This window comes from Papaver somniferum, chromosome 11, assembly GCF_003573695.1.
Source record: "Papaver somniferum cultivar HN1 chromosome 11, ASM357369v1, whole genome shotgun sequence".
Classification (NCBI taxonomy): Eukaryota; Viridiplantae; Streptophyta; class Magnoliopsida; order Ranunculales; family Papaveraceae; genus Papaver; species Papaver somniferum.
Window position 1 is genome coordinate 39,034,577 of NC_039368.1, and position 27,639 is coordinate 39,062,215.

General features: G+C 35.4%; 3 protein-coding genes across 7 annotated transcripts; 1 reads left to right on the top strand and 2 right to left on the bottom strand.

Annotated features, from left to right (window-relative positions):
- Positions 1–619: 619 nt before the first annotated feature.
- On the bottom strand, positions 620–3,852 carry LOC113324327. The gene is made up of 4 exons (XM_026572643.1): positions 2,907–3,852; positions 2,504–2,676; positions 1,021–2,107; positions 620–969 (listed from the first exon to the last, which is right to left on the bottom strand). The coding sequence occupies exons 1-4, from the start codon at positions 3,850–3,852 to the stop codon at positions 620–622; spliced, it is 2,556 nt and encodes an 851-aa protein (XP_026428428.1).
- Positions 3,853–19,694: 15,842 nt separating this feature from the next.
- LOC113322942 (E3 ubiquitin-protein ligase RHF1A-like) lies at positions 19,695–22,487 on the top strand. Of its 3 annotated transcripts, none has more exons than XM_026571139.1 (4): positions 19,695–19,930; positions 20,051–20,168; positions 21,471–21,621; positions 21,728–22,487. In XM_026571139.1, exons 1-4 carry the CDS (start codon positions 19,892–19,894, stop codon positions 22,164–22,166), a joined length of 747 nt encoding a protein of 248 aa, XP_026426924.1. In that variant the 5' UTR covers positions 19,695–19,891; the 3' UTR covers positions 22,167–22,487. The 3 variants fall into 3 exon arrangements, with proteins under 3 accessions (XP_026426924.1, XP_026426925.1, XP_026426926.1); XM_026571140.1 differs by having other exon boundaries at positions 19,697–19,930; positions 20,051–20,187; positions 21,517–21,621; XM_026571141.1 differs by lacking the exon at positions 19,695–19,930 and having other exon boundaries at positions 21,517–21,621.
- Positions 22,488–23,091: 604 nt separating this feature from the next.
- Positions 23,092–26,994, bottom strand: LOC113320915. 3 transcript variants are annotated; one of them, XM_026568811.1, is made up of 5 exons: positions 26,786–26,994; positions 25,618–25,669; positions 25,420–25,479; positions 25,001–25,338; positions 23,092–24,679 (listed from the first exon to the last, which is right to left on the bottom strand). In XM_026568811.1, exons 2-5 carry the CDS (start codon positions 25,652–25,654, stop codon positions 23,264–23,266), a joined length of 1,851 nt encoding a protein of 616 aa, XP_026424596.1. In that variant the 5' UTR covers positions 25,655–25,669; positions 26,786–26,994; the 3' UTR covers positions 23,092–23,263. The 3 variants fall into 3 exon arrangements, with proteins under 3 accessions (XP_026424596.1, XP_026424594.1, XP_026424595.1); XM_026568809.1 differs by having other exon boundaries at positions 25,618–25,676; XM_026568810.1 differs by lacking the exon at positions 26,786–26,994 and adding an exon at positions 25,774–25,934 and having other exon boundaries at positions 25,618–25,676.
- Positions 26,995–27,639: the final 645 nt, after the last annotated feature.

Sequence of the window (27,639 nt, forward strand, 5' to 3'; positions counted from 1 at the left end):
TAACATAGCTAGATATCAGAATTGTCCTCTTTGCATGCACACAATTCCAATTGTCATATTTATTTATTTTTAAATACATTATATCTTCAGTAATCCCACTAAACTCTCATGGAACAACTGATTGTTTGCCAAAAATTGTGTTCGTCAAACGTTGATTATCAGTCTCCAAAAGTATCCTCTTAAAGCCAAAAAAAAAATGGTCATTCAACAACTTCCAAAACAATAAGATGTTCCTATCATTCAGATCTCCTGCACCACTGAAGCTTTTACATTTTGAGACTATATAGGTGCCTGCAAAATTTCAAATTATTAGACTATTGCTTTAGGATAACATTAATATTGTGAAAAGTAAGGGGTAAGTCGAAATTGTATTGAGCACGAGAGATTAAAATCGAACAAGACACATCCAAACCAAGAAATGGTCGTTCGAGTCATAAAAGGAGAAGAAGGGTTGATCTTAAGAAGGGAAGCTGAGAAGTATTGGAATCAGGGTGTTGTGTGTTTTGTAGTACGGTGTTGTTGAACTAATATGTAAAATATTAGACTTGTCTGTGTAAGTTTGAGATGATTTTTGAATAATTTTTTTTTTTTTTTTTTTGAAACTGAATGATATCATTGATTAAGCTTCATTGTTTACATAGTCTGCTTCTTGCTGCACTTTAGTAGCAATCTCATTTGGAGGTTCTAGTAACCAAACACTGCTTAACCTTTCTACTCTAGCAAGCTTAGATAGTTTATCTGCTATTTTATTTTTCTCTTTAGGAACATAACAACATTTCCAAGAGCTAAAAAAATTAAATAACTCCTTAATATCTAGAATTAAATTGCGTAATCTCCAGTCGATATTGAAGACATTCTTGTTCACTGCTTCAACAACAAGCTTTGAATCCAATTCAAACACTACATTCTCCAATTCCTTTTCTTTAGCCCACTGCGCTACTTCCCACAATCCTTTAGCTTCAGCTTGTTCTGGATTTCATAGATCACTTAGATAGATGCATTTTGATCCCCTATGGGTACCTGCAAAATCACGGATAATTAGACCGACTCCACCTGAATTATTAAGCTGCTGAAATGAACCATCAGAATTAATTTTAAAGGTGAAAAATGGGGGAGGTGGCCAATGTAAGTTGGTTCTGGGTTGAGGTATTGTAGGTTTATTAACAGGCTTAGGTTTGGCTTCAAATTCTGCAATCTCCTTTCTGCACGTATGAATGATGGTCTCAGGAGTGACAGTCTTGGAATTGAAAGCTTTGTCACATCTAGAATTCCTGATACACCATGTTGTTATGGAAATTTTGCAAAGAACTTCTTCCTGAATTTGGTGAGCAATAAGTTTATCAAACCAGGAGCAGAACCAGTCCACCAGATCATCAGAGTTACTTGTATGTAAGCCCAACACAGCAAACCAGACCATCCTACTAGTTTGACATTCTAGTATGCAATGATTTGGAGTTTCCATAACTTGGTTGCAGAAAGGGCATCCTGAATTTTCTTCTTGAATAAAGCTTAGAAGTTTGTCTCTAGTAGGAAGAATATTTATGACACACTTCCAAATAAATTGATTAATCCTATGAAGGAGAGGGAGCTTCCAGAGTTTCTTGAAAATGCCCTGCATTCTTGTTCCAACTGAGTCATTACCATTCTTCTCCTCCATCATTTTCTTGTAACTTAATTTGACAGAGAAACAACCATTCTTTTCAAGAGACCAAATCAGTTTATCTTCAAGCATGTGATGTATAGAGATATTTTGTATCAAGCTTACTATTGAATATTCAAACAAAGAGGATAAAATATTATAGTCCCATCCACCTGTATATCTATTGAAAAGCTGATGAACATATTTGAAATTTTCAGCATTAGTTGCAGTAGATTTTGGAGTAGGTGGCTCATCAAGACCCTCAATCCACTTGTAGCTCCAGATTAAAATTTTCCTGCCATCACCCACAGACCAAGTACTATACCTCTCAATGAATGGAAACTCGGAACTTATACTTCTCCAAGACCATGTAGCTTTAGTGTGTTCTTGAGTGTTAAAAACTTGGCCATCTGGAAAGTACTTTGCTTTTAGAGACCTTGCACAAATAGATGTATCTTCAGAGCATAACTTCCATACAGATTTTTCTAAAAGAGCTCTATTAAAAACTTCTAAATCTCTGAAACCCAGACCTCATTCTTCTTTAGATTCGTTAACCTTCCTCCAAGCTATGAAGTGCTTCCCTTTGTTAGTTTTCTTGTTCCTCCAGAATTTTTGCTGAAGTGAATTCATCTTAGAGATAGTTTCTTCTGGGATCTTGAAGCTAATCATCGGGTGCACTAGGATTGAGTTTGTGACATTTCTGATCATGATTGATCTCCCTGCTTCAGAGATATTGATGCAGGACCATTTGGAGAGTCTAACATCCATTTTCTGTATAAGACAAGAGAAAGAAATCTTCTTATTCCTTCCAACAAAAAATAGTAAGCCTAGATATTTTTCTTTAGCAATATCCTGTTGTCTGACCTGAAGAAGACCACTGATAATTTGACAAATATAAGGATTTGTGTTTTTGCTAAAGTAGACAACTGATTTATGAAAATCGATTAAATGACCAGAACACTTACTAAAATCTTCTATCACTTTAAGCAAAGTATTAGTTTGCACCTGGTTTGCTTTGCAGAACAACAGACAATTATCTGCAAACAACAAATGGTTAATATTTGGAGCAGACCTAGATATCTTCATTCTTGTTAACTGGTTTCTCATTTCAAGATGATAAAGTTTCCTTGAAAAGCTTCCATGGCAAGGATGAACAGATAAGGGGAAAGAGGATCCCCTTGTCTTATCCCCCTTATTGGTTTGAAAGAGGAAGAAGGAGAACCATTGACCATAATCTCAATTTGAGTGCACTGAAAGATTAGCTAACAAAATTTGTCACAAAAACTAAACTTCTTTAGCACTTCAATGAAGAAATCTCGTTCTAATCTGTCAAAGGCCTTTGACATATCCATCTTCAAATCTAGAAAACCAGTTCTACAACTTTTATTCTTCATTGCCTTAACTAATTCTTGGACCATGTAGATATTTTCTGAGATAAGTCTCCCTGGAACATAGGCGGACTGCATTGGAGAAATAATATTTGCAATATATTTCTTTAACCTGAGAGCAATAATGTTAGTAATAAGCTTATATATTAAGTTACATAGAGCAATTGGCATGTAATCTTCTAGCTTGTAGGCTGAAATAGTCTTTGGAATTAAAGTTACTCTTGTATGGTTAAACTTCTTGAGGAGAAAACCTGAACTGAAAAAAGCTTGAACAGTCTTGCATATATCATCTTTGCCAACTTGCGATTGAGATTGGTAAAATCCTGGTGGAAAACCATCTGGACCAGGTGAGGTCCATGGTTCCATTAGAGATAAAGCTTCATGAATTTCTTGAACAGAATGAACGGCTACCAAATATGTATTGTATTGATCAGAAATACAATTAGGAATATGCTGGAGGAAGATATGTCTATCTGCAGGATTAGAAGTAGTGCTTATCTTCTTAAAATGAGAGACAAGAAGATCTTCAATTAAGGTTATGTTTTGACACAAAGTACCATTTTGTGCTCGCAATGAGTCTATTTTGTTTCTAGATCTTCTATGATTGTCTCTTATATGGAAGTACTTTGAATTTCTATCCATATCATTATAAAAATGATCTCTGGATTTTTGTCTGTTTGAGCTAGCTTGTAGTTCATTTAAAGTATCAATCTCCTTTTCCAACTTCATTACTTTTGCTGTGTTGTTACCTTGAATATTAGTGGCTTGAAGGTGAGTAAGGTCTTGTTGAAGACTGATGATTTTTGCTTGAATATTACCAAACATACTCTTACTCCACTTAGATAATATATGTCTTGTATTAGACAATTTATCAGAAAGAATGAAAGCAGCAGAGTCTGTAGTGTATGATTTCCAAGTATTAATAATTTGATTCATACAAGTATCATTCTCCAGCCAATGTTGAAAGAACTTCCAATTTCTGCTTGAAACATTAGTTGTGCAGTAGAGAGACAATAAAATAGGACAATGATCTGACCCATTCTGAGGAAGATGAAAAAGAGTAGCATCAGGGTAAGATAAGGTTCATTCACTATTCCCTAAAGCCCTATCAAGTCTAGACTTAATTTTTCCTGCACCATGGATATTACTGGTCCATGTGAAAGGGTTTTTTATGAATCCTAGATCATATAAATCTGAATATTGAATGGCATCTAAGACATCCTATGAAGTGATCTCAGTATTGGTGTTTCTTTCTGATGGGTTCATGATGATGTTTAAGTCTCCAATAAGAACCCAAAGAGTAGTAATATCAGAGCTGAGGTCTTTTATGTAATTTCATTGACTAGTTTTATCATTCTTATAGGGAGTACTATACACACAAGATAAGAACCATTGGCCTTTAGCAGGATCATTTGTCACTAGGGCATGAATCATATTGCTACTGATTAACAATTTCTAGTTTGAATCCATCCTTCCGTAGGAGAATAATACCACCTGCCTGACCAATAAAAGGAACATAACATCTATTTGGTAAGCCTAAAAATCTAGTGAGTTGAAATATTCTATCATCATTAATTTTAGTTTCATCTAGAAAGATGATATCTGGGGAGTACAGTTTATTCAGGTAATCAAGATGATATCTGGTGTCTTTACAAAGGAAACCTTGGCAATTCCAGCTTAGCAGTTTCACGTTCAAATTCAAAGAAATAGTTTGAAACTTGATACTCAAGTCAAAAACCCTATTGAGTACGGAAACAGTCAAGTAAAACAATAAATGACTGGTAATACTTTGCGAGTGCTTGTAAGAAATGTGAGTGTTATACTTAATAAATATTAAGAAATAAGAATCATGGGAATCCTCTTTTGCTTCTCCTTCTCCTTATTGTTCAACAAGATCATGTCCCGTGTCCTCCATTTCAGAATTGGATGTTATGTTTTCAGTATTACTCTCTATGTTATCCTCAAGTGAGTCATTATCATCAGTTCTGGATCTTTTGTTGGTGCGAATGGCATCTTCATCTACATTCGTTTCTTCTTCTTTCATCTTAAGAGCAGCTTCACTGATTCCCTGAAAAAGTAACTTCAGATCATCAATAATTTCAACACCATAAGACTCTGCTAGTTCATGGAGATAACTAATGTATTGATCATTAGTAAATCTCTTATCATCAGATCGTCCGCAACATCCAAGCATTTCTCTTCATTATGATCAATAGTGAAACATTTGGGACAAGACTATGGGGTTTCCTTTCCTAATGTAAACGAATCCAAATAACATCACCAGCTGATGTGTTCCACCATCCTCCTCTATCCAGTAGTTTGGAAAGTTCAATGTTAACTCTTGCAGTGATTGTGCTGCCATAGTTCAGCATACAGTCTTTAGGTTCTGTCCAAATTTTTGTTCCAAGTTCTTGGATAGCTTCTCCAACCACCTCCTCTGAGTGATGCTCAAACATGAGATTCTTAAACTGCACATTCCATTCTTGGTGGGGGAAAATCCAATCTTTTTATTGTACAGCTGGATCATATTTCTTCATATTAAGGTGGCATTTCACCACATTCCAGGGTCCTTTATTAATAAATGAATTCATACTGTCTTCAGTGTAGAACTTGAAAAGAAAGAGGTTCTTATCAATAGCTCTTACTTCTTTAGTTCTGTATCTGTTCCATAGAGAAATTACTGCTTTCCTTACCACCTCAGTTTCAAGTTAGGCTAGATCGGATGATCTGAACCAGATGAAGAAATCTTGATAATAACATTTAAATCATACACATGATAAAGAGAGTAATACTTAAACATACTGTGATAATCCATCCTGAGGTTGATGGAGTGCAAAACTGCTACATACTTGGCTGACAATACTTGAATCGGTTGAACTAAAAGAAGTATGAGAAGGAGAGTATTAACTGCAAAATTCCAATATTGAATGCTTCCCATGATTTGATGAATGTAAGGCCCTGAAAAATTAGTAATCCATTAGTCGAAGCGAAAAACAGTAAAGATAAGAGAAAAGGGAAAATTTAAATCTACAAGACAATGGAAAAAAAAAACTCAGAGAAACCATACACACTGATCTCGTCAAAAGTAAAAGTTATGGAGAAGTTGAGACTATGGAGAGCGTGGTGATGTCATGTCCGCAGTGGTTGGAAGACTGACAATTTCATTCCCACTTAGTCACTTTCTCGTTGTGAGTGTGGTGCTACACCACACATGTTGTAGAACGCCAAATCAAAATCCTAAAGAATATCCTCTCGTGTAATATAGTTAATATCTCTTAGTAAACTAACAATAGATTTAAATACTTATACTGCTAAGTTGGTTAAGTTTTGTTTTTTTCTTTTTTTTTTTGTTGAAAAAACTATAAAATTCATTCAAAGGAAAGATCGAGTACAAACTCTGGTACTAAGTAGAAGGACACAAACCGACACTAAGACTCTAAACATTCAAACACATAAGCATTTAACATGGAATCCACATTGATGTATATATATATATATATATATATATATATATATATATAACTATGATAAGGATACGATTTACAAAAGCAGGAGGATTCAACTTCCATATTTGGTCTGGCATGCTTTACAAGTGCATCAGTGGCCTTGTTACTTTATCTAGGACCAAATTGGACTTTGACATTTTTTGGACTCCTAACTAACAATTTACAATCTGAAATAAGATGGTGACCTTCCCGTCTGCCATTACTCTTACCTCTTAACTTTGACCTATTCATTGACTTCTCTATTATTTCCTTCAATGTTGATTTTACTTTTGTAATTATTTCTGATGCACTTGATATCCTGGTTTTTAAAATCGCACGATTTGAACTCGATTCACATCGGAACATTGAATCGTATCACAATAAAATCGTGTTTATTCCATTTTAAATATACGATGTTAACTGTTTTATCTTGGTTGACCTATAAAACAAGGTATAATAATTGATGTCCCCTCGTACTTCTGGGTCTCCACGGACCCATCAACCATCTGCATATATAAGGGTAGTAACTTAAAGATATTTGCGTTCAAATTTTTTTGCTTATGGACTCATCAAGTACCAATGTGTGTTTAAAAAAGATTAAAATTGTGGTTGCATGCACGGTACAACTGCACCTTATATAGCTTAGCAGTAGTTTGTTCATTAATGCATATATTTTACCACAATTTTTTTTTTGTTCTTAAATGCATATATTTTTAATTTTGTACTAATTTTGTTAAAATTACTTATACGTCCTATAAAAGCTAGTGTCATTTATAACAACAAGTGCTGGGCACGTGTAAAAATGAATAGATATCAAATAAACCACATCAAATAAATACGCTTTGTAGATATCAAGAATTCATGGGGATTTTTTTTTCAGTCGTGATACACACACAGTGATTCTACACCGTGATTTACACCGACACTCACAGTCCCGGATATCCCACCGGACAAGAATAGGGGATGGGTTTGTCTCACCCCGATGTAAATCACGGTGCATCTTCTCGGTAAGCCTAGACTTATTGTGTTTTTTTTGTTTTGTATAAACCCCGTGCATCAACATCTTAATATAGTATTCTACTCAAAGCATCAATTGATTACTTCTTCTCTACCGTTAGATTCATTCCAACAGAACCTGAATTTCATTTCCAAAGATGTTATTAATTTACAACCGTCCGATTCTGAGTGGACTGGGTTTACCTGCACGTGGTTATATTGGAGACCATTTACACCTGCTGCAGGTACTCATGAGTCACAAATAGTATTGCCTTTTGTGATTAAATAATAAATACTATATGGTTCTTGTAAATTACGGATATGACCTCAATGTATTTATCAAACAAATTTTATAAGCTTTGAATCAGGGGCAAAGTTGGAAAAATTCAAATGTGCAGCTTCAATCACTGTAGAGCACTGTAGAAGGGAGAGTTCCCTTTATATAATATAATAGATATAATCATACTATTAATTTTCAAGGTATATATAAAAGTGAGCACCAATCTACAATTCACGATTTGTTATGCGATTTGATTCCTTAAAATATGAAAACAATTCACGTTACGATTTACGATTTCACAACCTTGTTTATGGAGGAAACGAATGAAATGATATGAAATAAAAGCATGGCTAAAACCCACCATTTGTACTGAGGGAAGTAAAAGTTGGACGAGAATTCGTTTCCTGTAATTTAATATAATGTAAATTTGTTTGCTGGACCCACTTTTGATATTTAAAACAATTAATCCCTTAAAACGAGAAAATATATTTTGTCTTTTTTTCTAAATATCAATCTTTTGGTGTATAATAATTTTTTGTTAAGTATTTCTTTTTTCTTTTAATTAGTCTTAAAACAGAATCTTTAAAAAGTCCGAGAATCGAATTCTAGTTCCACTGTAAAAACTACATCAGTTTTTGCGCTACCGATGCGGACTTGCCTTTAGGCTAGGTTTTAGGTTTTTTTTTTGTAGTTTAATTTAATCTAATTTAATTTTCTTTAATCTTACTTGGATATGTTCTTGTTTTGATGTGCAGATAATTTTCTGTATTTATTGTGGAATTGCCTACCAAAAAAGGTAAGTGATAAAGTGTTAGAAAACTAGGCTAGTTTCATGCACAATAGGCGTCCCTCCAACTAACGTGTCAGCACTGTTCAGAGGATATGTTCTCTCCTCCATAAGACTCAGCCTAATGTGAATGTAGTTTTGATTGAGAAAAAAAATGTTATTCTCTTTACGTAGAAAATAAGTGACTTTTATTAATTAAGAGATGTCTGACATAATAACATAGCTAAAGAGCTTGGATAATCGCTTAAATAATAAGAATTTCTCTCTTTGCATGCACATGTCATGTGTTTTAAAAAAAAATACAATATATCCTCAGTAATCCATCTATAGTCTCGTGGAACAACCGATTGTAGTGGTAAATTATTTAATACTTTGATCCCAGACAGGAAAACTTCTAGGTCCGCCACTGGGACCAGCTTTGTTAGTTTTTTGAGTTATAGAAGCATATATATTTATTTTTAACCAGGTAACAAATGGGGTTTTCCATTTCCGGTTTTTGCTCTTCCTATTGGCATGACTATTGGTATCATTATGCATTTTGTGTATATTAATGCTAATATGATTAGAAAACAAAAAATAAATATTTGTTGAATGATGTCTCCGGAATTATTGGTGGACGTAATCATGGTTAGGCAACCATTTATGTTTCCAAATTTGTTACCAAATCATGCAACCATTTATTCACTACTAATAATTCTCCAATACCAAGTAGAATATGCTTTTTTTGGAATTATAAATGTTTTCTTGAAATACTTAGTCTTGGGGGAGGTGGCCCAGAGATTGTTTTGGACTGTGCGTAATTTCTAAGCATCCTTGGATAGTGGCGAAAACACCTTAAATCTCTGAAATTTAAGTCCACCATCTAAAATAGACGTACATGCAGTGTTCCAAGAAGTAATAAGAAATCTCTTCTTTTTAGGCTTATCCCACCAGAATGTCAGTTGTATAAAATTCATCTTCCTAATATTATCGTATGGTGGCTTCAAGGAGTTCATCTGATGCAATGGAATAATGTAAAGTACAATCTTAACAGATTTCTCTGTTTGAGACCGCAATCCAGCTATTTTGACAATCTTATATGTACTTTACCAATAATGTGATTGAAAGAAATGTCCTTACTCAAGTGAGAATCAATGGTACATCAACATATTCTTCATTGGGATCCATCTTCTTAACCCGTAACATATTTGGTATATCATTACAATCGGAATCACTTAAATTCTTACTAAAATAAATGTAAGAGTTTTGATAGTTTAATAGCTGACAGAAGAAGTACTAAATCATCTTTCAGAAAGATTAAATAGTTATTTACTTTTACATATGACTAATCGGTGGGGCTCTTTTAGCAATTTTGATACCCTTGATTTCCAAAAAATCTTTTCCTGCATCCATAGCTCCAGAAAAAGCCTTCATAGATCTTGATAAGGTGTGATGTGATACCATTGCATAATTTACCTTGTGAACCATTTTGAAGGACATGTAAAATAAATAGGTTACTTGTGAAGGATTAAATTCCAATTTTACACATTTGAAGGTCAAATTATTAAATTGAATTGTTGGGAAAAATATTATTAGTCCTGTAAAACATAAAGTTTACTAGGCGCGTTAGCAAAGAAAATAGATCAATCATATAATTGATTATAGAGGGTCTTGTGATCTTAAATTCGTGTTCAAGCCGTAGAATATTATTTTTAATTCACTTAAATGAGTCAAAACCGATGCCCAGAACTAGGGGATGACTATGGATTGGATCCTATAGGTTTTATCCCATTTTCATTCAGTCAAACCTTATGATGATATCAAGATTTTCATATACATCAAATCCATTAGGTTTGGTGGATATGGGCAAAAAATTGTAACCTATGCTATTTACACATATATAAAGAGATTTCAATTTCAACCTACGTACATCGACATCCGAGCCAAACATCCACCTTTCACCAGTTACTCAAAGCCGAAATTTTTACCCATATATATTTATTGCTTTATGTTGGTCTCTGTGAACAACTAAAAATGAGCTTATTTACTAGAAAAAACCATAACAACCAAATAACATTGTGAAAATGACAAATCAGTTGTAACGCGAGTTCACCTGGACTAACATAATACTACCACCCACTTGTTAAATATTAAACTAATTTTAAAGGCCATTGTCACCCAAAAAAGAAGACAACAATATATATGGCTTGTTTGTCTCATGTTAGCAATTTTTTGTTGCACGGTAATGTACATAAGAATAAAAGACCCATCATATGCATGAACGTGGTACATGCACATGAACTCCACTGTGTAGATATCATTATCACCTGAGAAAAACAAGTTATGGTGAATGTGAATCGCTAGGAAAACGAAGAACTCACAATATGTCATCTCTCTATGTGCATAGAAAATGCGATCAAGAAGCGTGTGTTGTATCATTTTTGAGATCAGATTTATCCCCGAGTGACTAGAGTATAATATATTATGCTTTGTGATTGCTTTGTCATTGAAAATCTATGTATTTATTTTTATATATGATTCAGATATTTTTGAGAATAAAAGAGGATGTATTTAAAAGGGATCCAACTATTTTAGATTCTAGTGTCGTGGTTGCCCTTATATTGGGTCCCTTAAGGTGGTTGTACCTGTAAGATTAGTGGTTATAAAAGAAAGTGTTCGATGTTTAATAATACATAACTTACTGTGGATGGTGAAATTTTGGATGAAGGTGAAAAAGCGATGGTCTAGCAACCACACCCAATATTTCGTTTAGGAAATATGTATGGACTAACTCCAATATAATTCCAAGAGAATCAACTAGACAGTCAGACTCAATCAAGGAAAATATATCCAAGAGTTATATCTTTGTTTCTCAATGTAATCAGCAAATCAAACATATAGAATCCGCGAGCCTGATTATTATGATAAACAACTTGAACGGTACCAAAAATCAATGTTCAAGTGTCAAAAGGTTGGATTTACCAATTGATTGAACTACGCACAACCTGTGATATTTCAACTATATAGAAAATATAATGTGGAAAAGAAATAACACAGACACCAGAAGTTTTGTTAACGAGGAAACCGCAAATGTAGAAAAACCCCGGGACTAGTCCAGACTTGAACACCACACTGTATTAAGCCACTACAGACTCTAGCCTACTACTTCCTTTGTCATAGTTTACCTGCCTAAATTGGATTTTTCAAAAACTTGAAAGAAATTTAAATTACTTCCACATACACCATCAATCTTCCAATATTACTTGTTTAATATACTAATTTTCACATCCTAGTTTTTGTTTCTTTCTTGATAATTAGAAAATTTTAGTGTGAAATATAGAAATTTTTTGGTACACTTTTGCTAAAAAAAAACTCAATTTAGAAAAATAAACTATGACGGAGGAAGTACAAGTTAACTTCGGACTGGAATGTAGTTGAGCCATAACCGATCTCACACTGATTAAGGTACAGTCGCGTTCCTTACGTCTCTGAAACCCAGCAGGACTCTATGCACTTGATTCCTTTAGTTGATCTCACCCACAACTAAGAGTTGCTACGACCCAAATTCGAAGACTTGATAAACAAATCAGTCTCCCACGGAAAAGTCTATTCTGATAGATAAATCTGTCTCCCACATAAATACGTATGAAGTTTGTTCCGTCTTTTGATAAATCAAGGTGAACAAGAACCAATTGATAATCCGGTCTTATATTCTTGAAGAACAACTTAGAAATATCAATCACCTCACAATAACTTAACTACATGGTAGTAGAACAAGTTATTTTGGAATCACAAAGAATGAGAGGAAGATCTTTGTGATTACTTTTTATATCTTACCTATCGGAGATAAATCTCGATCAAATCTTAGAGAAGATAGTACTCAATACGATAGAACAAGTAAGATCAGAACACGCAAGACAGAGAAAATAGTTGGGTTTGGCTTCAGAATCCCAATGAAGTCTTTAAGTCGTTAACCTGTAATGGTTTTAGGAAAAACCTAGGTTAAAGGAGAATCGACTCTAGTCGCAACTAGTATCATACAGGAGGTGTGGGGATTAGGTTTCCCATTTGCTAGATTTCTCCCTTATATAGTCTTCAAATCAGGGTTTGATAACTTTGGAACAAAGCAATCAATATTCACCATTAGGTGAAACCTGATTTAAGATTCAAGATAATATCTTTCCATAGTTAGACGGTCTTATCTTGTTACACACAAATGAAATATACCTTCATTTAGATATGGATAACCGTACCTAAACGTGTATATTGAGTTGGCTCAATAACAGTTAATCGAAGTTAGCCATATGAACACTTTTGTATTAAACATGTTCATCTTAACACTTCTAGATCAATTGATAATAAAATTAACCTAATTGTGCTACTCATAGAGTTGTTCAATTGATTATATTCTCATAGAAGTGTACAAGATACAATTGAAGCAAAATCGGATTGATTCAAAAGAATCAGTTCATGAACATTTTAGCCACGGTTTGCAAAGATTGCATTCCTTGATATATAAATGTATTTGTTCATGAGTATTAAATCATACTTAACCGATTTTAGAACTTGAACCACTTAAGTTTGCAAATGGGTACGCAAACTTAATTTCCTGACATTGGTCACAAGCCAACAGTTTGCAAACGGGTACGCAAACGTTAGTTCCGTACCGAACTCAGTTGAAACCGTTTGTGAATGGGTACGCAAACTTGGTTCCTGGACTTCAAAAAAGTTAAATCATTTTGCGAACGGGTATGCGAACTTAAGTACCATGACTTAAACAGTTGAATAAGTTTGCGAACGGGTATGCAAACTTAACTTCCGGTCCTGAATTCCAACAAAACAGTTCGCATACTTAGTACACAAACCGTAATGTATCCAGACATGGGTTTTAGCTCTTAACTCCCATTTCAATCATTGAAACATTCTTAGATGACGACAATATATTTCTCACACAAACTATTAGCTTATAAGCAATTTTCAAGTGATCGAATTATCAATACAAAATATTCCGAGTCTATATCAAATGACTGTCTCACACAAATCATGTAAGATGTTACTAGGTGATTTTCACAAGACCATCTTTTGACTTTCATCAAGAATAATGATGAACGTATTTAAAGAAAAAAGTTTTCTAATACATATTTCGAGATATCAAATGTGTATAATGTAAAGTTCATATAGCTATACGACTTTGTCTCAATAGGAGATAGAATAGAATAAACTTCTGAGTGATAGATGAGTTCAAGTCTCTACATACCTTTTGTTGATGAAGTTCCACAAGTTCCCCTTAGTAGTTATTCGTCTTCAATCGATGAACATCGTGAAGTCTGAATCTCAACTACACATTCTATCGTAATCCGAGACATAGCTATAAGTAGACTAGAAATCAAGACTTATAGTTTTGACAACTAAACTTGACAAACAAGCTTGAGATAGCAACGCTTAAGAGTTCAACCAAGAAGTGCTCTAACAGAAGGGCAGAAGTATCGTTTCAAGACCAAAGGTAAAATGGATATTCCATAATTACGGGATACATCATTCTGAGCCAATAATTGTATTTAAAGTTCAGCCAAAGCTAAAATGAGAGAGAATTGGACGTGAAAATGGAGCTTTAGAGACAAGTTAGATATTCATTGCCAAAAGAAAAGCTCAGCCCTATAAAACAAAACTTAAATCTAACATGAGAGACTCAGTCCTTGATCTTGAAGGCACACATAGCCTGGATTTCTAGTATACGTTCCCGTGAGACACTGTTAGTCGTGATGTCGTGACTCCTAGAATACATCCTCAACGAGATACTGCTGATCATGTAGGTTTTGTAGAGCGTAAAAATGTCCACGACTGACTTATGAACCAGAACAACTATAATTTCAGCATGTCTTCACGAGACACAGCTTGTTGTGATGCCAAGATTCACAGTATACATCCTCGACGACATACCACTAGTCATATAGGCTCCGTAGATGCGTAAAAATGTCCACGACTGACTTGTGATCCAGAGCGGAGACATTCATGTCTCCCGTAAGCATGATTAGCCCCCTATTTGAGATCAAGTATTAAATCCTAGTACATCATCACGATATATACTAGTCACGTCTACTATAGGCCCCAAATTGACTTACTGAGGCTTTCTTAATTCCTGGAATATCCATGCGAGATACACTGGTTATTCTACCTTTGGTCCCTTTCAACAGATTTCTAGAACATCCTTTTGAGATCTAACTGGTCATGTCATCCCCACTATACAGACACAATTGACTCCTAGCACATATCCATAAGATATGCTGGTAAAAAGTAAATGTGTTAAGGTCTCGCAGATATGCTATAAGGCATACAAGACTCCCTCATTGTCTCAAACATTTCCTAGCTGACTCCAAAAAGATTCAATATCATGACCCAAGCCTCAATTTAACTCATGCTAATCGGAGATGAACCAACTCGTCTAAAGAGTCTCGTATAAGTACAATACTCAGGCACAAGCCTCAACGACGACACATGCCTCAAATGCACTAACGACTAGTGGATTAAATTTGAACTGTAAATGTTTATCCAAAAACATGGATAAAATCCCTTGAGCTCCCCACGCTCTATAAAAAGACCCACGAGTAAGATCCCGGCCTCAACATGGCATATGTGACCGGGAACAAAGAGATATTCCAATCATAACTCCTCTCACACTCTATACACGATTTCTCAGGTATTCCTAGCCTTTTCTAGGTCAACATAGGCTATATAGAATATTTCTCTCTAAGTCTCAATAAATTATCTCAAAAGGCTGACTCAGCCACACACAAATGAGGGGATATCAATTAGGGTTTTGGTCTGGCGGTCGTGTAAAAAAATACCTAACATATTTTTCACCATAGAATAGAGTAAAGGTAATCGAATATGAGGATAAACTCAACCTAGTTTATCTTTAGTTATTCCTGAAAAGACGGGAAAAGTGCTCCGAGGGCAAGCAATCCCTATTTTCACCGACCTGATATTAGAGAATTCAACTATAAATATGTCATCTATTTCTCCAATCTAAGACACAACTTTCTCAAAACTCTCGGAGCATTTCTTCTTCAAACCCTAGAATTTTATTATCACTTTCTTCACTTCTGCTTTTCCCTATATAACCGGCCCAAAACCTATCTTGTGACTGAAGCAGCCTTTGAACTGCCATTATACGTGGTTTAGGTGAAGAATGTTTGTGCTCAACTTCCCGTAACTCACCTTTGAAACCCTAAAATCCCACTTGTAGCCTCTCATCAATTTTATGTAACTACACTTACATATGTCAAAGTTAACTCTATGATTATGAAGCTTAATGCTTGCTCCTCCAAGGGATGAGAAGTAGTTTTGTTTCTTTCTTAAAAAAAATATAAATTGTGTTATTTGCATATCTGTGAGTGAATTTGAGTCCCAAAAGTAATGAAGTTTGGTAAATATTTTATTTGCCTCATCCAGAATTTCTTGGGATAACCATTTAATTGAGTTGTTGTTCCTTGCACATACCTAATGATTGACTAACAGTCCCCTTTTATGAATGTAGGTTGAATTTTTTTTTTTTGGACCTACGTAGTTACTTGTGTAAAAGCTAAAGCTAAAACTTTTACTTTTACTTCTTTAGGGGATGCTTCTTTGAAATTTCCTCAGCTAGATCGTTTGAGCGTACCTGTGTGGTTTTATATAATCAAACCAAAACCGTATTACGTGGTGTCCAAGATGCGTCATAATTTAGTTTCAGAATGTTTATATCCATTTTTACTCAAGGTTGACTTTGATCTTTATATTTTATTATGCATGATTTTTTTCGATCCCTCATTGGATTCCAGCATATGCAATGCCTCAAGTCGTATCCAACAAACAAGGTCGGATGTCTCTACTATGATTGATCAATGCACAACCTGTGATATTTAAATTATAAATATAAACAATATAATGCGGAAAAAATAAATAACACAGACACCAGAATTTTTGTTAACGAAGAAACCAAAAATGTAGAAAAACCCCGGGACTAGTCTAGATTGAACACCTAACTGTATTAAGCCGCTACAAACACTAGCCTACTACCAATTAACTTCGGACTGGAACATAGTTGATCCATAAAAGGTATCCCACCGATTAAGGTACAGTCACGCTCCTTACGCCTCTTTACTCCCAGCAGGACTCAGCGCAATTGATTCCCTTAGATGACATCACACCAACTAAGAGTTGATTCAACTCAATTGAAGACTTTAAACCAAATCTGGCTCCCACAGATTAAGCATATATAATCGATTTCCTGATTACGATCGAAACGTATGATCAAGGTGATGGAAATCGATAGCAATTCGACAAAGTCTAGCTATCCTAAAAATCCGGACTTATGCAACCTGAAGTGCAGCCTAGATTATTATTCACCTCACTAGTATAAAATTTTTGGAATTAAAAAAGTCTGAGACGAAGAGAACTTTGATGATCATTATATATCTTGATCGTTGGAGCAAGCTCTACAAACAATCAAGATCAGGATACTCGAGTTATCAAGGAAAGATGACTGGATCTGGCTTCACGATTCCCAATGAAGTCTTTATTGTCGCAAAACCCTAAAAGGGTTTCCGGAGAGGAGGACTCTAGATACAACTAGGACACACCAAAAAGTATTGTCAGGATTCAAAAATCCTAGTTGCATGGAGTTCCCCTTTTATAGACATTCAAAGCATAGGTTGCTTTATGTTTAAGCTAAGATAGTTTTGGAACCAAGCAAACAATATCCACCGTTGGATGAATCTTTGAATCTGATTTACATAAGCAAGATATACACTCTGGTTAAGTGAGACCGTAACCGAACCGTGTACAAAGACTATGTTCAACATGGTTAGCCGATACTAGCCAGTTTGAACTTAAAAGCTTAATCTTCATTTTCATGAACACATATAACATTAACTTTCAGTCACAAACATGTGATAAATTTAGTCTAGTGTTTATAGAAAATTAATCAAATGTTAATTATCTTGAAGAAATAATTTAAACACACTTGAAAATATAATCAACATGATTATTAGATGTACGAGTACAAATACATAGTAGTTCGTGAGTCGGTTCAGTCACAGTTCACATACCGGTTTGGAAACGTTAAACCAAAACCAAGTTTCGCAGTTCACAAAACTTTTTAGGTTTGCGTACCAGTTTGCAAACTTTCTAACAAACCTAATTTTCGTAGTTCACATAACTTTTAAGGTTTGCGTACCGGTTTGGAAACTCAAAGACTGTCGCCGGTTCCGGAGTTCAATAACTGAATCAGTTTGCGTACCGGTTTTGAAACGCTACCGAGTTCAAGAACACAGAACTGTTTAAGTTTGCGTACCTGTTTGGATACTCACCCCCGGTTCCGTAACCACAGTTCAATAATGGTTTGCATACGAGTATGCATACCGATTCGGTTCACGAGTCACACAGATTTTTCAGTATGATATGCGTAAGAATATGTTTACCACTAATCTGTAAGTCGATATGTATATAGCTACTCCTCTACTTGTACGAATACATGTAATACAGGTTCATACTTATGACAGTTTCCCCAGTAAAATTGATACCACTGTCTTGTATCTGAATCAATAGTAGTTCTATATTTCTCTAAATTAATTCGAAACATTCCTTAATAACATCAATGACACATATTACTGTTCCAGGATATTTCCAAATGATAAACTTGAATCACTTTGATTCCGAACAATAAATTTTCCTTAACCGAAATTCATCAAGTATGAACAAATGTCCATTAAGCTTAGTAATTATATTTCGAGAAATTATCAAGATAAACTTGACTCGAAATTCTTGCCTATGCATACTAGTCTAAATAATTATGCGACATCGCCTCAAATGATAGAAAGTGTATATAACTTGAGATATAGTTGGTTCAGTCTTTACTTACCTTTCATTGATGAATTCTCCAAAAGCTTCGGTTGATCTTCGCATTCAAACGGTAGACGCAATGATTACTGTGTAATCCTTTGTTTCTCAACTACGTTTATATCCTAGTCCGAGACTTAACTAATTATAGACTAGAAATCAAGATATAGTTTTGACAACTAAATTTGACAACAAGCTTGAGATAGCAACACTTGTGAGTTCGATCGAGCAATGCTCTAACACTTAACTTGCGTAAAAAAAAGACTGTTACGAGTCTAACATATAAAAATTCTTTAAAAAATTCACCATTTGTGTTCAAACTCGGTTTGAGTTTATCTTATTTAATATTGTCACTGTAAGATCATTAAAGCCATATGCTCAAGGTGTTAAGGACCGCTTTTACAAGAGAGGTTGTAGACAAGATATCTTGTTTCACTTCATAGTGACTGGATTTATATATCAATCACGAGTATTAAAGTGTACTGAAATTTGTTCAGCTTTGTGGGCGGAGTTGCTTCATGGGTTCAATATAACTTATAATGCAAATATCAATAGAATTTCCATCTCCTAACTCCCAAGTGCTGTATTTTTTGATATGACTTAAACTTTATCTTATCCCAAGCTCCTTTAGGTAGTCTGTTTTTTTTTTTACGTGTAAATAGCAATTGAGTTTGGAAATGTTTTTGTTGAAGTGTGGTAGTCCCAAAATCATTTGGTTATCAACTAGTCACCGAATAACCCTGCTTATCACGACCCGATTAGCTTTATTAGCTTTATCAAATCCTAACCCTTTCATATTTAATGATTTGCACATGCCATCTCAAGATTTGAGATGTAACTTTTTAAAATTAACGTCTTTCCACAATCGAAAATGCTTTCAGGTTACATCCGACTTGTTCGTAAATGAAATTAATATAAATGAACAACTCATTTGAAATATAGATAAGCCGTAAAAACACATATTTTTATGTTTTTGGAAAATATATATTATTAAAAATTTCAATTTGACCCCTAAAACTAAAATGAAGAAAATAATAATACCTTCTTTTGAGACTCGGAGGGTATTTGTTTGAGGTACCATTTTCCAAGCTTGGGAACGTTCGATGTTTATGATTGAAATTCGTTTATAAACAATTTTATTTGTAATAAATCGGCACAACTCGCGAATTATTGACCGAGGTGCCAGACTGCTAGGGCTCCCAGATGTACTAGGTAGAAGAATACAGTGTATTCTCACTTTATCTGAAGCGGACCGACCAACCGCATCAAAAGAGGATCGCAAAAAGGAATCGCCCAGAATTCCTCTCTCTCTCTCTGGGGAGAGATTTCTCCCTTAAAATCCCCTTCCACCGAATTCATGACCGAGTGACCACAACTTGTTCTTTCTTCTTCTTCTTGGTCCTCTCTATTTATCTTACTTCATCTTTCCTCCATATTTATCAAATCCCCATAATCTTTATGGAGACTGTAAATCAATCCATTACAATTTCTGAAAAGGTAATTTCTTTTACATTAAAAAATATTCTCTACCATCTCATTGATTTGATTATTTTCTAACCATCTCTGGGTAATTTTAGTTTTGGGTTTGTTAATTAGGGTTTGTTTGAATGTGTGTAGGAGGAGGAATCATCAGCATCATCATTGGTTGATAAGTGTACGATGATGTCTGAAGCTGAAGGAATATGTTCAATTTGTATGGACAACATAGTTCTTCAAGAAACTGCCCTAATAAAAGGTTGCGAGCATGCCTACTGGTTTGTCTGACCCTTCTTCCTTTCTATTTTGTTAAATATTCTATCTTTATGATTTCAAGAATTTTAGATTCAAATGTTGTAAAAACTTAGGAATTTATGGATTGCATATCGCGGTTGTTGATCTTGGGGTAGTTGAATGAGAAGTGGAATAGAATAGAAAGAGGAAAAAAGAACAATGATGGGATATCATCTTACAGGGGGTTAGTCCACGAGTGAGTTGGAGGGAGTTTAATGTATTTTGAATCTTGGGGATTTTGAGGGAGTGTAAGAGAGTATTGGGAGTTTGAGAGAGTTTGGTGTGTTGAGTGTAGGGAGTTTGAGAGACTCTCCCAAAATCTCTACTTTTTTGAGAGATTTGGAGTGAGGCAAAAATACACTATAAACTCCCTAGAACTCCCAAAAAAAAACAAACTCCCTATCATTCTAATTTTTACCACTAACAGGGAGTTTAAGAGTTTCTTTCAAACTCCCCCACGACTAACGAGGTTTTCTAGGGAGTTGGGGAGACTCTTCTAAACTCTCCCACGACTAACGGGGATTTTAAGAGACTCCCTCGAACTCTCTCACGACTAACGGGAAAAACACAACTACACCCAACTCCCCCAACTCCCTTGAGGACTAACACCCTGTAGTGATTTGACAGGAATAAATAAAAAAGATAAAAAAGTCTTAGTGAAAGAGTTTTAAAGTTTTAGATCACCTTAATGTAGTTTAGGTTCAGTTCAATTCAATCATGCCTTGTGACATAGTATTTCACACCATGATATCAATCTGACCTCCGTGTTTGTTGTTTACTTAAAAAAAGTTTAACATAGTTGTTAGCTGTGGGTGTTTCGAACCGAGTTTTACAACTGCTGTAATCTGATATATCATCAGCACGACTAATGTGATTCTTACTGTTCAATTATTTCTACTGTTTTGGTGAATTAAGTCTGTCAACTGTCAAGAAAGCTCATAAGTTCACCAACCTTATATAGGGGTATTCAAACTTCACCCAAGTGGGTTGTTATGTCCATGTCTTATTTTGTCAAGCTAGACAGAAGCTCATTAGTTCACTATTATCGGTTGAGAGGATATTGATCTGCATTTTTATTGTTATTGCTACCATTTCTTCGTATGACTGGAAATCTGACAGACAAAAGTCGATTACCTATCAAATACGATATGTAAAGATCTAAACACCTCACCAAATGTATGCAATAATAACTTCTGCTTTCATAGTGGACAACAGTCAAAAGTGTTTCCTTCTAAGTATTTTTTTTTCTCTTGCTTGCTGTTCACAGAGACGGAGTATCAGTTATATGTTACTCTATTGTTTTTATCATGTAGTGTGACTTGCATTCTGAGGTGGGCCACATACGCTAAGGATCCTTGTTGCCCGCAGTGTAAGCTGTCATTTGAGTTCCTTCTTCTTCACCGATCGATTGATGGCAGGTTTAAAACCTAAAGACTACTTTTGGATGTTTACATGTATAGCCAACAAAGTTATCATGATTCTATTGTCTAACGAAGATGCTTTATTTGCTTCCACTTGTGCCAGTATTCATGACTACATGTTTGAGGAAAGTATATGTCTGCTTCTTAGAGCACCGTGGTTTAAGCCTTTGGAGGTAGATTCCCATGAAGAAGAGTCACATGAACAGCATATAGATATTTATGATTACCAGATTGAGTATGACAACGACGAAGATGATGATGAATACCTAGAGACTATGAGGGTGAGAAGCTCATCGAATCTTCGTATTGGTAACCGAATGTGGGGTGATAATGGTTTTGTTAGGGGAGGGCGTGTCGAAGCAAGACCTGTAAATCGTAGCAACTTTCCCAACCTTGATGCAGGTCCTTCTCGTGGTTCTAATAATAAAAACAAAGAGACTACCCCAACAGGGCGAAGAGCAAAGAGAGCATTGAAGCGTGAAGCTGCAGATAGGGCCGCTGCTGCAAAAAACCTCCAGTCATTTAAGTTATCAGAGAATTGATTTCCTTCGCAGGGAAAGTTAAGATTATCTTCTCTCCTCTGGAACTGCTGTTAAACAGTGAAAAACATTGGTAGCTCTTTCCTTCTAATGTGGCCAACTATTCTGGTTCATGTGATCATGGAATAACTCGACGCTCTTGTTTATTTTCATTAGGAATTTAATTTTTCGTTTCTAATTTCAGATCAGTGGATAACGCATTGGTTTAAAAACTGTATAAAAATTTAGTTTAATCATGGATGTACACTGTGTTGTAAATTAATGTGTGGGTTTCACTTATGCGCCAAGTGCTGATATAGATCTTTCGGTACCAACCTTCAATTCCTTCAGTGGGATCACACAGCTTTAGGTACAATATTTTTAAAATCTGCCGCTTCATTTTATTAATCTTGTTCTTTTTAATTTTTCCTTAGCCAGTGGACCACTTAGTACTTCAAAAACAGGCGCAGCTGGAAATAGTTCAGGAGGAATCCGTTCTCATTACAGAACCCAATGTCTATTTACTACAAACATATTTTGCACAATCCAGAGAGGAATTTCGTGTGGTCAGCAGCACACAACTGAGTACACCGGCACACTCAGGTGTCATTGACGCACTTGACTTGACAAGAATAACAAATATTACAGTTCAGTGGATTCTTACATTACAGTTCAGTGGATTCTTACACTAGTAAACAGTAAACTTCCCTTGCGCTGTCAAGTTGGCCGGGAGTGGGCACATTGAGCTTGTGGCAGAAAGAAAGAAAATCTGGAGTCTGGACCATAAAACTTGTATGAAAGATAGCTACAAGCTGTAGAGCATATGCACATTCTTCAAAGTGGTGTCACCACTGTAAGTTGTGGTGTAATCCTTTGGGAAGATATTAACAGCTGGTCATATTTTGGACCAAGAATCTAAGGTCATATATATAGAGAGAGGGAGAGAGAGGAGAGTAAAAGTTCTCTATCATTACTGATGATACGATAGTAACCCGAAGTCTCCTCAAGAAGTAACCTGAAGGTTTGCAATCGATTCACCTCAGCTGAATTTCAGCTATAACAAAATAGTTCCAAACTGTAAATCTAAACTACTGTACAGATCTGATAATTGATTAACAAAATTATCGACTCATTGAGGTGCCTATACACATTTGTGCATCCGGCTTTTTTGCCTCCAGTATTTTATGAATGAGAGCTTCTTTTCGATAGTCCTTCCACCCTCTCAGACCTAGTGACATCCCATGTTTCTGCCACTGTTTTAATTTGAGGTTATTCAAATCATTGTAAGTTGTAGGCTCTGGCAGACTCAGGGGTTCATTAGAAGCAACCATAGGCATTTTCACTCTCTCTCCATCTTTCTGAATTACGCGGCTCTTCTGTTTCTCCCGTGACGTCAAGCTTCTTCTGTAGGATTTCTGGCCTTCCACTTGATCCTGCTTTCGTTTCTGTGTCCCTCTTGATTTGGAAGATGAAGCAGAACCGGTCATGCTTCCTGTAAGAGCTGCAACAGATTTTTCAGTACCCAACGGAAACAATTGAGCTTTACTCTCCACACTCTGACTTATCTTCCTTTGAGAGTTCAAGGATGAATCCCGGTGAACTGAAACACCAGTGATACTTTTAGGCTCTTCGACAACATGGATCTCTGATTTGATTCTTACCTTTCGTTGGATAGCCGAAGATGGTAAAAGAGGAACAGGTTCATAAGTAACAGAAGTCAAGGGTTCTGTGTTGAACTGCATTACTTGTTTATCCATCTGTTCTTGCAACATCAAAGATGAATTAGAACTTGAAATGTCGCTAGTAGAATTGTGTCTAAGTGACACTGGCATACATCGTCCATTCACGTGATTCTGCATGTGTTTCTTTGTCCCTTTTGAATTCCAGTACGACGTAGATCTCTTCCTGTTTTCAGTAACAGTTAGACCAGATTTTTGGGTACCTGATCGATTTGATTGAGCAATACTCTCTGGTTTTAGTGCCGCCTCCCCCTTTGAATTTACGGATGGATTTGAGAGAACGAAAGAAGATTTACTGGCCATATTCTTTTCTTGTCGCTGCAGTAACTCCAAAGAAGGTACTAAACTGAGAGTCTTTTCAATAACAGAAATCATGGGTTCTTGGCCATGACATTTCAATGGCTGGATTGCATTTTCATTCATATGTCCTGGAACCGTCAGGGATGAAATTATACTAGTAGTGCCAGAAGTAACCGTGTCACCAAAATCCTGGATGTTCACTGCTGCTGAGACATCTGGATTCGGCTTCAAACACAAGCTTGACTCAGTAAAGGAAGTAAACTTCGATTTGGCCTTTTCTGTTTCTGCTGTAGTTGAATCAGACAGTCCACTAGAATGACTTAAAGTATCCGTTCTCAAATCTTCAGTAACAATCTTAGAAGGTTGTTCATCTGATCCCAAATCTCTGGAAAGAATGTCTGCAGGCAGCTCACTCGATCTCAAATCTTCAGAAAAAATGCCCGCAGGCTGCTGATCAGATCTCACCTCTTCCGGGATGCTATCTGCAGGCTGACCCATCTAGAGCAAACAAATAGCAACAGATTACAGAACATAGAATTTAGTCATCGAAGACAACTATATGTCAAGCTAGCAAAACAACTTCGTATTTTAACATGAAAACTAACTTAGTTTGTGAGGTTTCGGTGAAAATAAAAATCCCTAAGCATGTTACAACTTACATATCTATTTTATTCACTTAATTATTCGCAAAAAACAACCATGGGACTGTAAAATCTAAGACATGCACGGTTGACTAGAGGAATCCCATGCAGTCAAGTAGTTTGGAGTTGCTACCAATTAAAGAAAGACAGTTATAATATAAGTTCTTCAGGTGCGAACCTGCTCGTGTTTATTTTGTAACTCTTTGCTAAGTAAAGCTTTTATAACCTCATGGACTCTCCTCGCAGGCTCTCTAAGCACTTTTGTGTGATTATCATCAATATCCCCATGTCCCACATCCTTCAAACTGCATATTGACAACTCGAGCTTTTGGATATTTTCTTTCAATCCTTTGTAGCATGTGTCAAACCATTCATCATGTTTATTTTTTTCTGCCCACTCCAGCCGTGTTTGAAGGATGAACAGGTCTTCTTCCAGTTCATGATCTGCCTTCTTTATCAGCTTTCTGAGTACTTTCTTACAATACTTTTCGTTTACAGCATCTTCCTCGATCACATCTACAGCATGTGTGGAACCAGGTCATCAGAATTCAAGTCTAATTCTACTAAATAAATTTGAGAGATACAACATCAAATTACCAGGCCAGTAGTCAACGTAGTCAATACACTTCACGCCATCTTCCATGTATTTTTTTCCATCTGGTGCACAGATGTAGATATTCAGGAATAAGGTAGGTAACTTGTTAAACCATAATGACTAAATAAAATTTAACTACCCTCGTGCGGAAACAAATTGTATCAATGGAACTTGAGCGAAGCATGAAGGTAAAGAAGAACCTTGGCTATATAATTGACCACAGATACCCCAGTCCATAACTTCTTGTATAACCTACAATCTAAAACATGAAAATATTACTCCTTCAAGGATTGATTAACGAAAATACGGAGGCTGCGCGGAATTTGCATTGAATTTTTTTAATGAAACATTTATACATGTAGCATATCCATTTCCATCAACTGGCCTGAAGTGGCGGTTGCTTAAGCATACTGACAAAAATGAAACACCTGATTATATTAAGATAGGCTCCGTAACAGACAGACAGCAACAGAATAAATAAAAACAGAACAGCAAACTGAATTATATAGATATGTGTCAATTAAGAATGAATTATCCGAATAACCTGTTAGTGAGAGATATGGGAACATGCATTGCAAATCTAATGAAATGTGAAGTTGGATGAGTCACGGAGATGAGGCTACATTTTGGATATAAAATGAATTGCATCAATGATTCGTTGTCAGAAAACCTTTTCAAGTATGTGGTGTGCAAATTCTCAAAGGTATTATGAGTCAGTCATCAAATAATCCGGTGACTAAAACTCACCAGAATCATCAAAAGCAATTTCAAAGCAATAATTTGTTAATGAGAAACTACAATCGCAATCAAGCCCCGTCTAGAGGTTTTAAAACATCTTAAGCAGATGAAGAAAAAGTTTAGTCCAATACTATTTTTAAAATTAGAGAGAGTGGCATATGTTCAACCAATTTTTGTTACTTCAGAAAAATGTTCCTATTCATTATAGCAGTCTTTGATGAGATGCGAACCATATACTTGCAGAAATAACACAATTCCCCAGCAAAATACCAGTCACACAACTATACCCCTTAACCTAATTTCTAGATGAAATGACAGAATCTAAATGAAGGAACAGTATGGAAGCAACAATTTACACTAAACACAAACAAAGATAAAATCATGTATCAAAAATTCAAGAAACAATAATTTTATATCAATGAAAGTTCCGATTAACAATAAGAAACTAGGGCATTACAGATACACTCAGAAATGAACAAAAACAAAACGAAACAAAAGAAAAGAAAAATATATGAAAACTCAAATCTGACGAGTAAATGAAACAACAAGGGTAAATTTATAGGGTAAACAACAGGATATGAACAACAAACATGAAATTAAGCTTTACAGTAAGAGTCAGAGAGAATGTACCTTAGAAGAATCCAAACAGAAAAATCAAAAATGTAATACGAATGGCAGATGTAGATTCATTTTACGCCATTGCTTTCTCCTAGGTAGAGATTTCTAGGGTTTCGGACTAGAAAAAGAAGAAGAGAAAGAGACCTGATGGATTCAGTTTAGTGGGTTGGAGAAAACGCGGGTAGAGAAAGTATGCGACGAGTTTTCAGAGAGTGCCCAGAATGAGCAGAGAGAGACAGAGACTGATGGTAAAAATGAGCAGAGGCCAGAGAGAGACAGAGAGATGGTAAAAAATCGTGAACATGGTAAGAATGGTATATAATAGTCAACAGCATGGGTAATTTAACTGTACGAAACACTGGTGGAGAATCTTTTACCATTTACTTTTTTTGATGTTGGAAAATTTTAGGGGCATTTTGACCATGATTTATAAGGGCTCATACCAGCTCTATTAGGGTTGATATCAGTCCATCGAGCCAATGGTCAGGATCGTCAGGATTTTTTTGTCCTATATAGATTGATATCGGCCCTTATAAATCATGATTTTGACTATATCCCTAGTTTAAAAAGACAACTCATAGTTACTTATATTAATATTATTTTTATCGTAGTTGATAGAAGCATATTTAAGAGGGATCAAGCTCATTATTAAGTTGTTTGTGTTTGTTTTTTTTTTCTTGAAAAGAGGCAAGCCCTCATATACATTGATCATTAAACTGTGATTCAAAATCAACAGTGGTTACAAGACTGACTCGGACTTCAGCTATTACAACAAATGCAAAGATTTCAAATTGTTATTGCTCGGTCGAACTCGCAAGCATTGCTATCTCAAGCTTGTTTGTCAAGTTTAGTTGCCAAAACTATAA

Excerpts from the sequence above, each read along its gene's own strand:
- LOC113324327 (XM_026572643.1), bottom strand. The coding sequence starts at position 3,852 with ATGTTTGGTAATATTCAAGCAAAAATCATCAGTCTTCAACAAGACCTT. Across the intron at positions 2,677-2,906 it reads TAGTTTTTGTGACAAATTTT|ATAATTGTCTGTTGTTCTGC; the intron begins GTTAGCTAATCT and ends TGTTGTTTGCAG. Across the intron at positions 970-1,020 it reads AATTATCCGTGATTTTGCAG|AACAAGCTGAAGCTAAAGGA; the intron begins GTACCCATAGGG and ends TATGAAATCCAG.
- LOC113322942 (XM_026571139.1), top strand. The coding sequence starts at position 19,892 with ATGGAGACTGTAAATCAATCCATTACAATTTCTGAAAAG. Across the intron at positions 19,931-20,050 it reads CCATTACAATTTCTGAAAAG|GAGGAGGAATCATCAGCATC; the intron begins GTAATTTCTTTT and ends GAATGTGTGTAG. Across the intron at positions 20,169-21,470 it reads AGAAACTGCCCTAATAAAAG|AGACGGAGTATCAGTTATAT; the intron begins GTTGCGAGCATG and ends TGCTGTTCACAG.
- LOC113320915 (XM_026568811.1), bottom strand. The coding sequence starts at position 25,654 with ATGGACTGGGGTATCTGTGGTCAATTATATAGCCAAG. Across the intron at positions 25,480-25,617 it reads TGGTCAATTATATAGCCAAG|ATGGAAAAAAATACATGGAA; the intron begins GTTCTTCTTTAC and ends TCTGTGCACCAG. Across the intron at positions 25,339-25,419 it reads CTACGTTGACTACTGGCCTG|ATGTGATCGAGGAAGATGCT; the intron begins GTAATTTGATGT and ends CACATGCTGTAG.